The sequence below is a fragment of the Doryrhamphus excisus genome, linkage group LG5 (assembly GCF_037039965.1).
Source record: "Doryrhamphus excisus strain RoL-2023G ecotype Guam linkage group LG5, RoL_Dexc_Guam_v1.1, whole genome shotgun sequence".
NCBI lineage: Eukaryota > Metazoa > Chordata > Actinopteri > Syngnathiformes > Syngnathidae > Doryrhamphus > Doryrhamphus excisus.
In genome coordinates, this window is record NC_136361.1 from 1,795,556 (window position 1) to 1,809,731 (window position 14,176).

At 43.0% G+C, this 14,176-nt stretch overlaps 1 protein-coding gene across 4 annotated transcripts; it reads left to right on the plus strand.

The window, feature by feature from the left end:
• Positions 1 to 3,784: 3,784 nt before the first annotated feature.
• rnpc3 (RNA-binding region (RNP1, RRM) containing 3) lies at positions 3,785 to 11,308 on the plus strand. 4 transcript variants are annotated; one of them, XM_058059995.2, is made up of 16 exons: positions 3,785 to 3,906; positions 4,150 to 4,306; positions 4,374 to 4,421; positions 4,491 to 4,600; positions 4,673 to 4,765; positions 5,310 to 5,421; positions 5,915 to 5,983; positions 6,056 to 6,198; positions 6,435 to 6,560; positions 6,868 to 7,004; positions 7,962 to 8,153; positions 8,244 to 8,338; positions 8,508 to 8,566; positions 9,407 to 9,539; positions 10,073 to 10,150; positions 11,018 to 11,308. In XM_058059995.2, the coding sequence occupies exons 2-15, from the start codon at positions 4,154 to 4,156 to the stop codon at positions 10,139 to 10,141; spliced, it is 1,539 nt and encodes a 512-aa protein (XP_057915978.2). In that variant the 5' UTR covers positions 3,785 to 3,906; positions 4,150 to 4,153; the 3' UTR covers positions 10,142 to 10,150; positions 11,018 to 11,308. The 4 variants fall into 4 exon arrangements, with proteins under 4 accessions (XP_057915978.2, XP_057915981.2, XP_057915980.2 ...); XM_058059998.2 differs by having other exon boundaries at positions 7,974 to 8,153; XM_058059997.2 differs by having other exon boundaries at positions 4,676 to 4,765.
• The last annotated feature ends 2,868 nt before the right edge of the window (positions 11,309 to 14,176 follow it).

The following is a 14,176-nucleotide window of genomic DNA, read 5'->3' on the forward strand; positions in this document are numbered from 1 at the left end:
AGCAGGTACTGAGAAATTATTGCGAGACCCTGAGAAACATTTGCGAGACCCCCAGAAATTATTGCTAGACCCTGAGAAACTACTGTAATACAAAACCCAAAGAACGTTGGTAAGAACCCGAGAAACTGAGATCCTGAGAAACGATTAGCAGGTACTGAGAAATTATTGCGAGACCCTGAGAAACATTTGCGAGACCCCCAGAAATTATTGCTAGACCCTGAGAAACTACTGTAATACAAAACCCAAAGAACGTTGGTAAGAACCCGAGAAACTGAGATCCTGAGAAACGATTAGCAGATACTGAGAAATTATTGCGAGACCCTGAGAAACATTTGCGAGACCCCCAGAAATTATTGCTGGACCCTGAGAAACTACTGTAATACAAAACCCAAAGAACGTTGGTAAGAACCTGAGAAACTGAGATCCTGAGAAACGATTAGCAGATACTGAGAAATTATTGCGAGACCCTGAGAAACATTTGCGAGACCCCCAGAAATTATTGCTAGACCCTGAGAAACTACTGTAATACAAAACCCAAAGAACGTTGGTAAGAACCCGAGAAACTGAGATCCTGAGAAACGATTAGCAGGTACTGAGAAATTATTGCGAGACCCTGAGAAACATTTGCGAGACCCCCAGAAATTATTGCTAGACCCTGAGAAACTACTGTAATACAAAACCCAAAGAACGTTGGTAAGAACCCGAGAAACTGAGATCCTGAGAAACGATTAGCAGGTACTGAGAAATTATTGCGAGACCCTGAGAAACATTTGCGAGACCCCCAGAAATTATTGCTAGACCCTGAGAAACTACTGTAATACAAAACCCAAAGAACGTTGGTAAGAACCCGAGAAACTGAGATCCTGAGAAACGATTAGCAGATACTGAGAAATTATTGCGAGACCCTGAGAAACATTTGCGAGACCCCCAGAAATTATTGCTAGACCCTGAGAAACTACTGTAATACAAAACCTAAAGAACGTTGGTAAGAACCTGAGAAACTGAGATCCTGAGAAACGATTAGCAGATACTGAGAAATTATTGCGAGACCCTGAGAAACATTTGCGAGACCCCCAGAAATTATTGCTAGACCCTGAGAAACTACTGTAATACAAAACCCACAGAACGTTGGTAAGAACCCGAGAAACTGAGATCCTGAGAAACGATTAGCAGGTACTGAGAAATTATTGCGAGACCCTGAGAAACATTTGCGAGACCCCCAGAAATTATTGCTAGACCCTGAGAAACTACTGTAATACAAAACCCAAAGAACGTTGGTAAGAACCCGAGAAACTGAGATCCTGAGAAACGATTAGCAGATACTGAGAAATTATTGCGAGACCCTGAGAAACATTTGCGAGACCCCCAGAAATTATTGCTGGACCCTGAGAAACTACTGTAATACAAAACCCAAAGAACGTTGGTAAGAACCCGAGAAACTGAGATCCTGAGAAACGATTAGCAGGTACTGAGAAATTATTGCGAGACCCTGAGAAACATTTGCGAGACCCCCAGAAATTATTGCTGGACCCTGAGAAACGACTGTAATACAAAACCCAAAGAACGTTGGTAAGAACCTGAGAAACTGAGATCCTGAGAAACGATTAGCAGATACTGAGAAATTATTGCGAGACCCTGAGAAACATTTGCGAGACCCCCAGAAATTATTGCTAGACCCTGAGAAACTACTGTAATACAAAAGCCTTTTCTTATTCTAGTTGTTCAATACAGGAATCCCTTCCCTTCCTTTACAGATTCCATAACCAAGCACGATAGCAGCATACGTCTGTAAAGATCATGTCAAGCTCAACATCCCAAATGATGATGTTGAAAGACTGCCTATGGTGTGGGGTGGGGTGGGGTGGGGGGGTCTGTTCAGTCATTATACCGTCTACAACTTTAGGAAAAAATCAAGACTGACAATCGGGAATGTTTAACATATTCAGTATTTATCATCAAAGATCCAGTTTCTCTATTTGAGTCACGGACTCCATGATTGTCATGTGGAACGGGCCGATGGCCAATCAGGACGCGAGCCTATATTGCTGACAGGAAATAGTGAAAAACTCAGCTGGACTTGAGAAATGGAGAACCAAATGTTTTAAGTGGTGGCAAATACATTCATTCATTTTCCCCCAACTTCCCATCCAGGTCCGGATCAAAGGGAGGCCCAGACTTCCCAGTCTCCAATTCCACTGGGGAGGGGGGGGGGGGCACGGAGCCGTTCCCAGGGCACCTGTGATACATAATCCCTCCAGCGTGTCCTAGGTCTACGAGCGCCACACCCTACCTCTAAGGCCGAGTCCAACCACCCAAGGAACTCAACTTTTTTCACCACGATGGTCCTCACACTCCATCCTTACCTCATTTATATGAACCCTAGATCCTGGAACTGAACCACCTGGGGCAAAACTGACCTCCTAATTTTAGCACTGAAGGTGAGTCCTGCCACCCTGGATGGAACTCATATTGTCCGGTTTTATCCGTGATTCTGCACTTTTGGTCTCCACTCAAATATCATGAGCGTAAGTTGGGGTAGGAACGTAGACTGGCCGTTAATTCAAGAGCTTTACCTTCCACCTCAGCTCTCTCCACCTTTGTGGTCTGGTACAGCAACCGAATTACTGATGCTGTCTGACTGCCCCAACAAGATCCTGAGATACTCCTCCACCAGGGGCAACAACTCATTTCCAGGAACTCATTTTAGGATAGGAACAAAAATTGTCCAGACAGTGTTGTGCGTTACAGTGGAACCCCTTGAACTTCCACACCAAACCCATTCAAGCGTGCCTTCGCTTTGCGTCAAAAGACGTCTTACTTAAATTGTGTAGTATTCTGTCACTCCTCCATCGGACTCCTTCTCCTCTCTCCCAACATCCCCACTCCCCTTCAGCATCTCTGCCGACTCTTCTCACTCCGGCGCGTTACGTCGGAAGGCAAGGAGGAGGATCGAGTGTCCACGGTTCCTCCCCTCACCTGTGAAATTTCAGAGTCAGGCCCCAGTGAAAGGGGGCATTGTGTCCCCCTGATGAGGAATGCCCTTGCGTCGCTCCTCAAAGAAAAGGCCTCATTTGACCAGGAATTTGGAGGCATCTTGAGAAGTGTTAGACATTTTGTAGGGGATGGTTATGAGAAGGTTCGTAGATGAGATGTAAGATGTAATACTTCTCAATGAAAAGGTGGAATTCATATCAACCTGAATGAATTGTTTTGCTACTATTCATTTATAATTTCATAAAAAATGACTTGATAACAATACCATAATTCAGATGTGCCTTATTTTCTAACCTGACGTGTTGGAGGTGACCTACCATGCTTTAAAAAATATTTGACTCTGACTGTGTCCTGCAGCAAGTGGCTTTCTGCTGCAGCTGATATTTCATGTGCTGAGGGTGACACCTGCTGGTCAAAAACAGCATAAACGTGCTGACGTTGATTTTCCTGGACGGGTAATTGGGAGCACATTTCAGTCACTTTTACCGCACTAATTTAATTTTACTTCCTGTACCTTTCATGCAATTTGTGGGCATTGTGATTTTTAGTCTAAAGAGTCCTAAACCTGGAATTGAAATTCTATTCCGATGAAGACAACACATGTAAATAAACTTCACCCATTAACGTACTCAAACACTTACATGGTATCCATTCATACGTTTAACAAAGATAAGATATTATATGTACTCAAAAAATAAATAAAACAAAACTGTGATTTTTATTTTATTATGTGTTATTTTAAACGTGAAAAGGGGACATTGGCATGGACGTTCCACATATGACCAGAAGAGGGCGACTGTCTGCATTTCCTGCTTATCACTCACGTCTTTTTTATCAAAAGAAGAAAAGGGCGGAAGTTGTTTCATCCCCAGCACGATACTATAGGAAACTATAGTGAACATCCAAATAAAGGTGAGCTTCAAGTAATGTTTCTGTTATGAAATGCTTGCATGTGTCGGAAAGTGGTCTAGATGGAGAAATGGTGGCGAAACGGTAAAAAATGTAAACAAACTCGCCAATTGTCTCTGTTATGTTAGTGTTAGCTTAGCACAAAGCTAATTGTCCATCCTTCCATTGTGCTTGTCCATTGGCTATGATGCGGATCTGTGGTAATAATGGCGATGGTGTTTAATAAAGCTGCTTACCGAACTGCAGACAAATGGACACGTCTGAGGATCCGGTCAAGAAGAGCGGCAGCAAGACTCTACTGGTCCGCCATCTACCAGCCGAGCTGACTGAGGATGAGAAGGAGGACCTGCTCAAGTATTTTGGAGCCGAGTCCGTCAGAGTGTTCTCCAACTTTGGCCGCATGGTACGATCTGCTTCACTGACTCTTTGAATGCTTGCGTCCATTCTGAGCAGATCTTTCTCTTCCACAGAAACACGCAGCATTTGCGGCCTTTCGCAGTGAAAAAGCTGCAGAAAAGGTGAGTCCCTATATGACGTCACTGGAAGGAAGGAAATGCTTCTAATTGACTCATACTGTTCTTCTAAAGGCTCTCACCCGGCTCCATCAGTTGGAGATTCTCAATCGAAAGCTTATCGTGGAGTTTGCAAGAGGCCAAGATAATATCACAGTGTTGAAGGATCCACCCGTTACGGACGGGTACGTGACTGCAGTGAGGGTCGAACCTTTGTGAGCTTTATGATGTGACATTTGTTGTGTTTTTTTGTCCAGCAGTAATAAGTTTGACAAGGAAGCAAAGACCAAACGGGAAACGAAGCAGCCAAATGTTCCTCTTATAGAGACAGGCGTGGCTCCAAGTCTTGGGTGAGGATGGGTAAATATTGTAAATGCTGTAATACATTTTTTTAAGTAAGAAACACACAATTTAATTGGAGGAAACAACAGATGCAATATTATAATGCATATTTTAACCACAGAAGAAACATGTCGATGAAACAATACTATATTTAGCTCAAACACTAAGCCATCATTTAACACAGTGGGATTCCTAGTGCGTCCTGGGGGTCATTTTTATTGGCTTGTGGGACAATGTCGGGGGGAAAAAATGGAACAATTGAGTTAAAGAGCAAATAATGTGAAGACAAAAATTAGGAATTTTGGTACTAATACCTAAAAACAAAACTTTGTCAGAAATGTTTTTGCAAAAATGTACAAAGAAAATTACTTTACAAAAAAAATATGAATTTTTGACAAAAGATTCTAACCCATAAAGTTATGTTTTCTAACAAATGTGATAAATTAAGAATGCCTCAATAAAAAAAAATTAAACTGACACACACACGGAACACATGTATTTTCTATAGCTACCTTTCAACTGTCTCCGACTGACAATTGTATTCTCTTACAGGCTGAAGTATCACCCAAATCCCACCTTGAGATATTTGTACCCACCTCCTTCCAATATTGTTCTGACGAATATCACACACACCCTCATGTGTGTGCCCAAGTTTTATGTTCAAGTGAGTAAAACCTTTTCCATTAATCCTTAGCCTTTGGAGCTTTCCCGTTCATATTCCTCGCTGTTTAAATTTGATGCCAAAAGCGGTGATTTGTCACCAAAACAAGCATGAAATGTCAGTGCTTTTAGCCTTGGGAGGCGTCATTATAAAAGGAAAATATGAGCCTTTTGAACTCCTCCTTTGAAAAATCATCCAGCAAACATTTGCCTTTTTGAATTTCAATATTAGCAGTGTTAATAATAAGCACTAAGTGGGAAGCATGAGTTATGGATTTAACATTTCCCTGGGAGCTGGCTGATGTGGATTTTCAGGGCAGCTGTTTGCAGCGTCGGCCACTGGGTGGCGCTGTTGCAGCATGAACAGCGTGGGTCTGAACTCACGATGGCCCCAGTCTCTCCTCGGTGCATTTAGAATCACAGTTCCAAACTTTGCAGTCTGTTTGGAGGCGCTGATGCTCTGTTGTCCAGCAATGATTTAGTTTGAACATTTCCAGGTTCTGCATTTGATGAACAAGATGAATTTACCGTGTCCGTTTGGACCGGTCACACCAAGACCCCCTTTGGTGAGCCTCTTTTCTTTGTTCGTTGAAACCAGAAGCATTTATAAGCAAAGTCATGATGCATGACGTTTGCAGTTTGAGACTCTGCCTGCCGCCCCACCCATCCCCATGCCTCCTCCGTTCCCCCCTGACCTCCCACCTACGCCCGCCGAAGAGATGGGCACGTCTGGGGATGAAGAATCAGAGTACGAGAGCGGAGACGATGAAGACAAGGAGAGGTGGGGAGAGCATCTGGGGGGGGGGGGGTATACACACACAAGATGCAAAGCCTTTATTCCAACATTTAACACTCAGACGTTTGAGACGTTGGCCATGTAATTGCAAATGGAACAGCACCACCTTGTGTGCGTTCACAGAAATGCTTTTTGTTGCAGTATTTCAAGAAATGCGACCGGTTGTTATTGAGGGGCCAAAGAACCTCGGCCATATGCTGATTATCTCTTCTTCATGTTAGGATTGCTCGCCTGATGGGCCTGGTCAACCAGGCATGCAAGAGACCCCTTAGACAAAAAACATCTTCCAAGAGAAAGAAGCCCAAGATCAAGGATCTCCTCTACGTGGCCAAACCTGACCTTCAAAGGTACAAAGCTGTTTTTTTTTATATATAAAGGCCAAAAACACCTCCAGGTAACATATTTGTCATGAAAACAAGACCAGTCGGATGCAGATACTCCCTTAATGGCACACCTCAAGCTGTGTTAGGAAGTATACGAGCACGGGGGCCCGCTGTCTCCCGACTGCATGTCGGCACGCCGGGAATTGACTCGGTTGACCAGAACAAAAAAAAATCAGTGTAGCTGTGCAGGAGCCGGTTTTTTTATTGCAGGTTTTTTTTTTGAAAAGAGGCGTCTGTTCAGGGATGTGGCGATTGTCTCTGCTGTCTTCAGCGCTCCAGTCATGCAGCCATCAGACGTGTTTGAGCAGCCTAACCCAGCTGGATCCAAGAAAATAGAATTCCACATTTCAGTTCCAGAGGTGGCAGCCAGGGTGGAAGCAAGTACACCGGGTCAGACGGAAGCCATGGGTAAGGCTTTATTTCCGCATTTAGACCTCCACTATACTCTTAATATTAATAATAATAATAATACTCTGGTTCAGCAGTTAATCAGTGATTATCAATCAATTAACCAAATAAATTATGGAATTAATTGACTGTGTGTGTAGCTAGATATAGTACTAGTGTTGGCTGTGTGAGAAGTTGTAGCAGCAATATATATCACAGTAGAAAGTCGCACCAAAAAGGTGTTGCCATTATCAGCGTGACGAAATGTCATTTGGGGGCACCGTCTGTGTTACTTGTCAGCTGTGCACCCCCCCAGCCCCACAGCCCCTTCTTTCTTATTTATATATTTTGACACCTTATCTGGCTGCTTGCTACAACTCGACTCTCCGGCAAACTCCACAGAGAAGTAAAACAAATCTCAAAGTCAAACATGGCAAATTTCCGTAAGGCATAGAGGAGGAAGATAAAGTATGGCAGGTGGCTTTGGATTAGTCTTGTTTTGTCCGATAAACAAGTCGTTTAAATGAAAGAGGACGGAGGCTACGGGCTAGATAAGCAGCAGTACTAACATGTGTCACTCGAGTAAGCTCGCACTTGCACCTGTCATGAGATTTTGGCTTTCCAGTGTAGGTTTACGACTTGTTGTCCTTGTCACACAATGCCCTGGGGTAAAAACAAACAACAGAAAACTCCATTTTTGATGCCATGATATTTTTTGACTACTGTATCCCCAACCGTGTACATCTTCATGACAGCAGGCACTCGTTTATTGTGATGAATTGCATCCACACCAAACTGTGATGAGTGAATTTCCTCAAAGTAGGATTCCTTATTTCTAAATGGAATATTCTCATAGCTTGAAAACATTGTAAATGCGGTTTTTACATTATTATGCATATTATTTGGACTAAATATTCCATATTGAATAAAGGGCTCCTTCTTGCATAAGTTAATAACCTGCTCCTTCAACGGCACCAGTGCGCCCTTCAGAAACAACTGAGAGCGAGGCCGCCATCAACAACGGCGTGGAGGATGCGGTCGGTTTCGGAAAGATCTACCCCAGCACTCAGACATCCCAGCAGAGCGAGGAGCACAGCGACGAAGAGCAGGATCTCCCATCTGATGTAATCTCAAGAAAAGAACTCCAGAAAGGACGCCTGTCGAAAGACGGTACATGCGAGATGAGAGGCACACTCGCGCACACACACACACACACACTCTCAAATATGACCTCAAACTTTGTTCCCTCTTTGCAAACAGAGATAAAAAGGATGTCTGTGTTTAAGAATTACGAGCCGGGTGAGCCGACCTGCAGGCTGTATGTGAAGAATATCGCCAAGCAAGTGGAAGAGAAAGTAGGTTGTTCTCTGCGGCTCGACCCACTTGTTTGTCCCTCTGCATGCACTGCCTGCGTTTATTGCTGAAGTCATCACATTGTCGTGTTGTTGAATGTCAGGGTAAAATAATTCCATAATTAGCTGCATCTGTTATTTATTGTTTTTGTGTTCATCATTTGTCTTCCAGGACCTAAAGTACATCTACGGGAGATACATCGATCCCTTGTCTGAAACCGAGCGAAATATGTAGGTGTCTTTTCTCTCGTTACGTTTTTAAGACTGATTTGATCAAATGGGAGCTGAAGAAGCAAAAAAAATCCTTTCTATTTACGCAGCCCATCCTCTCCGGCCGCTATTTTTGACTCAAGCAATTTGTCACTTTCTCTTGAGAGATTTTAGTAATTCATGCTGACTTGGTGTTGCGTTATTAAAAAAGGATCCACCCTGACACACGGATCGGGGGGGGGGGGGTGCCTTTTTATGTTGGTGCATCAGCAGTGCTTTAAGTGAATATTCCACCGGGGGACACCAAAGCCAGCCTCTTTTCAGGGTGGAGCCACGCACGCATCACTTGTGAGGACAAATCATTAGGTACACCAGCAGTCGAATCCGATGCAATACTTGGACATGAGCACTTATTTGCAGCGGTGCAAGCATGTTCTACAGCATGCTGAACCGATGCAGAACAACCGAGGCGCTGTTGATTTAGTCTCGACTAGTTTGTAGGAATATATTTAATTGCGGAAACAATTCTTTTAAAAACATTTCATATTTTCAAAATAACTGTAGTATTATGAAATACCCATATCCACTCATTGAACATGCTCCACAGGTTCACACGTAAGCGTTAGAGCATCATTGTGGTTGCATCTCATCACGATCTGCTTTGTTTTTTTTTTAATTGCAAAGAATGTAAAGCCTTTCCATTTCCTGTTCCCGTATTCATGGTAAAATAACCGCTGTTGTTGACCAAGCAGACGTTCTCTTCCAAGGCTCCCTGCTTGTGTCTGCTGTGGATGAAGGGACGTTTTTTTGTTAGCGGCAAGTGATAACGAGGTGTCCCCCCGCTGCCTGTTTCTTTGGCAGGTTCGACGTGTTGCTAATGAAGGAGGGCCGCATGAAAGGGCAGGCCTTTGTCGGACTTCCCAGCGAGCAGAGTGCCGAGAAAGCCCTGCGGGAAACCAACGGCTACGTTCTCTGCGACAAACCCCTCGTGGTTGTATCCTTTTTTTAACCTCCAGACTAACACTCCGTATGTGCTACTCCATGAGAGCTGATGGAACGTACCAACAGCTCATATTTGGTGTCGCAGCACAATCATTGCAGATGTTCATGTTCTGTCCTTCTTAAGACTAATCCTAAGTAACAGGACTTGGGCACAGCTTAATGGTGAGAGAGGAGTGGTCCTTAGTTTATTGTACATAAACCATAGCCTGTCATGATAATCAAATCAATTAACTGCCCATTTAATTAAAACTACCTTTGCCGGCCTTGATAAATTGACATGGGCGTGCATGTTTGTTTTCCTCCTCTCTAAGAGAGACTAGATGACAGGAGGACTCTCAACACCTGGGAGCATTTTGCCGCATCCAAAACCTGTACGGTGGCCAAACGATGACAAAACGTTGTACCCTGTTAAACAAACAGGGCATTCCACACACGACGTGATCGAGGCTGCTGACTTTAGGAATAGTCAAAGAAAGGTTTTCGCCTCCTGGTAATCCGTTTAAGGGCCTTGACGACAAATCACAGCAATTTGCTCGATCCGCCAGGCCAAAGCAAGACGCCACAGATGCCAAGAAAGGATCAAAGCAGCGCTAAACTGGCCAGGTATGTGCAATTCCAAAACCATCTGTTGACTGTAAATATAGTTGTTGATGAACGTGTTAATTTATCGAATTTCCTCAAATAGTGGCCGTCTGCTAGAATAGACGTTGGGTTTCAATTTCACATGAATGAAATATGCTGTGTTTATTAGAATCTTTTTATTTGTTTTGTTTTATTGTCTCCATGACAATGAAAAGTGAAGTCCATTTTAAACTAGAATCAACAGGAGTCTGAACTATATTGGCATATTTCATTGCTGCTCTTATTGAAGTTTCCCGATTTTTGCAAACGTATTGACAGGCAGCACACGGTGCAAAGCGTGAATTGCACAGCAAGCAGCCAGAGGCAAAGCCGGGCTTGTTTGAGGAAGTGCTCTTTATCTGCACTGAATCAGCTTGACATTTACACCCGCACTCACTCTTCAATAACCAACAGGAGCGCATGGAAGCAAACGCCGACCTTGCTCACGGTGCAACACACAATGCAGCCGCACCAAACCTCTCCCCGGGTTACCCAGCATGACTTGTGGGTTATACATAGTATGAAATCTACTGCTTTTGGTTGCACCGTGAGTGATGAAGGCTGGTTGGTTTCTATTACGTGAGCCATGTGTGTAGATGTCAACACATCCATTGCAAATAGAGCCAAGGCTTGATTAGATTGTCAAATCGAGACATTTTTCTTGCATTGTTTCCCATTTGTGTTTGACCTAGTGAATATAATAAAGTACACTTGTACCCAAATAGTTGGCAGGCATACAAGTGACCCTATATGATGCACTCTTTTTCTTTTCCAGAATTGTCAGGACAACAAAAGTACATAGTAGTAACACTTTGTTTTGCGTTTGTGTTTATACTTTATTCATTCAAGATGCCAAGGCTTGATTTTGTGGGCCAGCAGAACCATTTGTATCCTTATTTGAGCATATCCTTTGGAAAGAAAATACCAAAAGAAAAAAAGGGGTCAGTTCTATTTGTGGAAGAAAGGGAACATGTTGCATTGACCTTTTAAGCACATTGACCTAAATCTACAAGGACATTGTGCCATTGTTTTTCCAGCTCTTTGCTGAAATGTTGTTTTTAAAATATTCTCTACCTCGTTTCACTGAATTTCAGGTGATGATCGTCAGATGTCCTCTTCATCTTTTATTTAATAAAAAAATAGTATTTTATTAAAGTGAGGTCATGTCGTTTTTAATCATACACAAAAACACACACATGCCGTGTTCCACGGTACTTTCCAGGTAAGTACGAGATTGACTGTGCAGATGGTCGGCAGTTAGAAAAAGAAAAGGAAGTGAAGTGCGTGGGAAATTGCTGCGACTGCTTAAGCTTACCTTTACAATCCCGCCTCACCAAACCCGCTTTATGAGAGTAAACCTCGGAGAGTGAACTTTCCCCTTCAGCAGCCGTAGAAATCGGAGGATTTGGAAATCAAATTGGTTTTTGTCCTCTGTGGGTGGGGGTGGGTTTGATGGGTAAGACTGGAAATGAACTGGGTGGCGTGGCTGTTGAAGAGGAATTAAAGTTTGGAATGTCTTCTTCGATCTTCAATATTAGAGAAGGCGGGTGAGGGGGGGGTTGCAGATGGATGTTCTGCTTGCTTTTACAGAGTTCTGCTGACGCCGGTGTGATCCGATCATGGGGCAGTAGGGTACCTCGAGGACTAAACAGACCGTCGGGGTCGGAAGCAGGAAGTCCATGGAAACACTGCGGAAAGAGGTGCACAATCTGGAAGATCTAGAAAGCTTTCTGTGCAGGTTATGTGTAGCGGCTCCATAGGAGTCCACAACGCCATACAAAGCGCCAACAAGGTACTGGAAGTGGTGGTGTGGCCTTTTGTGTATCCTTTGTTTTTCAGTCATTCATTTTCTACTACTTCAATATCCCGTATATATTTCCATTTATACTGCTACATTAGAATTTGTCCACAAGATGGTGTACTTTTTCCCATTCAAAGCATGCAGAAAACATTCTTAGATGTCTATTGGTGTACAAGCAGTCAAGTTTGTCTTTTGTTCATTTAGAGTAAAACAACAGATTTTTGAAGGTGAGTTTTCATTTGAAATCTGAGATTGAGACGTTTTTGTCATCTGATCATTACTTAGCATTTTCCCCACGATGTGAACGCTGTGATGTCTAGCAGGATTGTGCTGCAGCTTTTTTTCCCCGTGTGCTTCATTACATTTCTGTGATTCAGATCCAAAGCAGCAGGGTCATCCATCACATGTGCTCATCTGGTCTGACCTGCAGCTCATACCTCAAATCTCGCATGGTGGGGGGGGGGAGAGGGGTCTCCATCTGTGGCCGACTCCGCCCGCCATCCCAACGATGACAAATGTGCCCTCCCCTGCTGTGGAAATATTGGGTTACCGGGGAATTTATCAGGTAAGATTTGAGCAAGATGAACGCTAACCTTTTGTAAGTAGACTCCGATGAAGATGTATGCGCTGCTCTTGCTCTCTTTGTTGCTGGGGCTGCATATTCCTCATTAGAATAGCGCTTTTTTTTTAATCTCCCATTTAACAAGAGACTGATCTCCGCTCCTTTTGTCTGAAAACCATAGCTCCGACTTTCAGGTTGTCCCATTATATAGTGGCCTTTTATTGTGGCCAGCCAATGTCTACCTGTGCAGTCATCATGCTAAAGTAAAGCGAGATAAAGTGCGACTGCATTTTCCCATTTGCTCGACTGTGTGCGCAAATTTTTCCTAACTGTACGTTGGTACATTCGTGGTCGTCTACACAGAGAAGTGGTTTTCAAATCAGCCCAAAGACAGCTGGGATAGGCTCCAGCATACCCGCGACACTATTGAGGATAAGCGGCATAAAACAAGGGAGGATAGATGGAATCCATTTCCCATTAACGTCTAATGAAACATTAAATTAACGTCACACATTTTGGTCATTCAGTCGTAGTATTTAGAACAACAAAAGAAAATAGGATTTTATGGGTTCTAATATTTTGGATTTTTCCATACACTGCGAACCGCAACTGCAATACTTAAAAACCCGATTTGGCTCTGCACCTTTTCAGACCAGCATGTGATGTTTATGCCGCAATTAAAATGCACGGACAAGGAGTTTGCATTATCAGTTAATAAACACATTTCAATAGACTGAAGGTACTTGATGCCTCCCTGACATCAGTACGGCATCTCAGAGAAATGCAAGCAATTATGACAACCATTTAACTTGTGTTCCACGCCAGTACATAAACTGCTTCGTCTAAGTGCCTTTTTCTCCGCTGCTGCAATCCCCTTGACCCTGTGGGCCTCTCAAATGGATGGCTATTGTGAATGTTTACCTTTTAAATGATAAATACATGCCTTATATGCCCATGTCGGGGGCGCTTTGCTGCAGACTGACAATGGCCTCTGCAGCAAAGATCACTGAGGGCGAGGGAGAATTTCCAGAAAAAAATAAGCTGAAGTCTGATCTTCCACAACATTTGTTAAAAATCCAACTTAAGGGATAAGGGTTAAACTATGCTCGTTTAAATGCTCAATGCACAGCAAATGTAAGGCGTAAATATGTCTATACAATTTTATTATTTATTCATGTGATTTTTTAATTAAGTATAAATCCAAATGAAGGATCAACTATGATGAACCGTGAACAGACGGAATCGGGGTCATCGTGTACAAGTTATACTATACAAATGTAACTTTGGCATCCCACAGCAACTTTGGTATGTTCAAGGACCAATGAAGAGAGTACGAAATCTCAACACTTTATAAAAAACATTAAGTGAAGCATAAGGACATAAATGGGTAAATTATGGGCCGTTTTAAAATCATATTTATAAAGTATTAGGGATGTCCATTCATCCGTTTTCTATGCTGTGTATCCCCATTAGGGTCACGGGTATGCTGGAGCCTATCCCTGCTTGGGGGAGAGGCGGGGTACACCCTGGACTGGTTGCCAGCCAATGGCAGTGATTAGGATGTTTTTTTGTAAAATATTAATCATGACACCATTTGAAAAAATATTTTTGGAGAATACATTTGATTTATTTTACCAAAGTATAT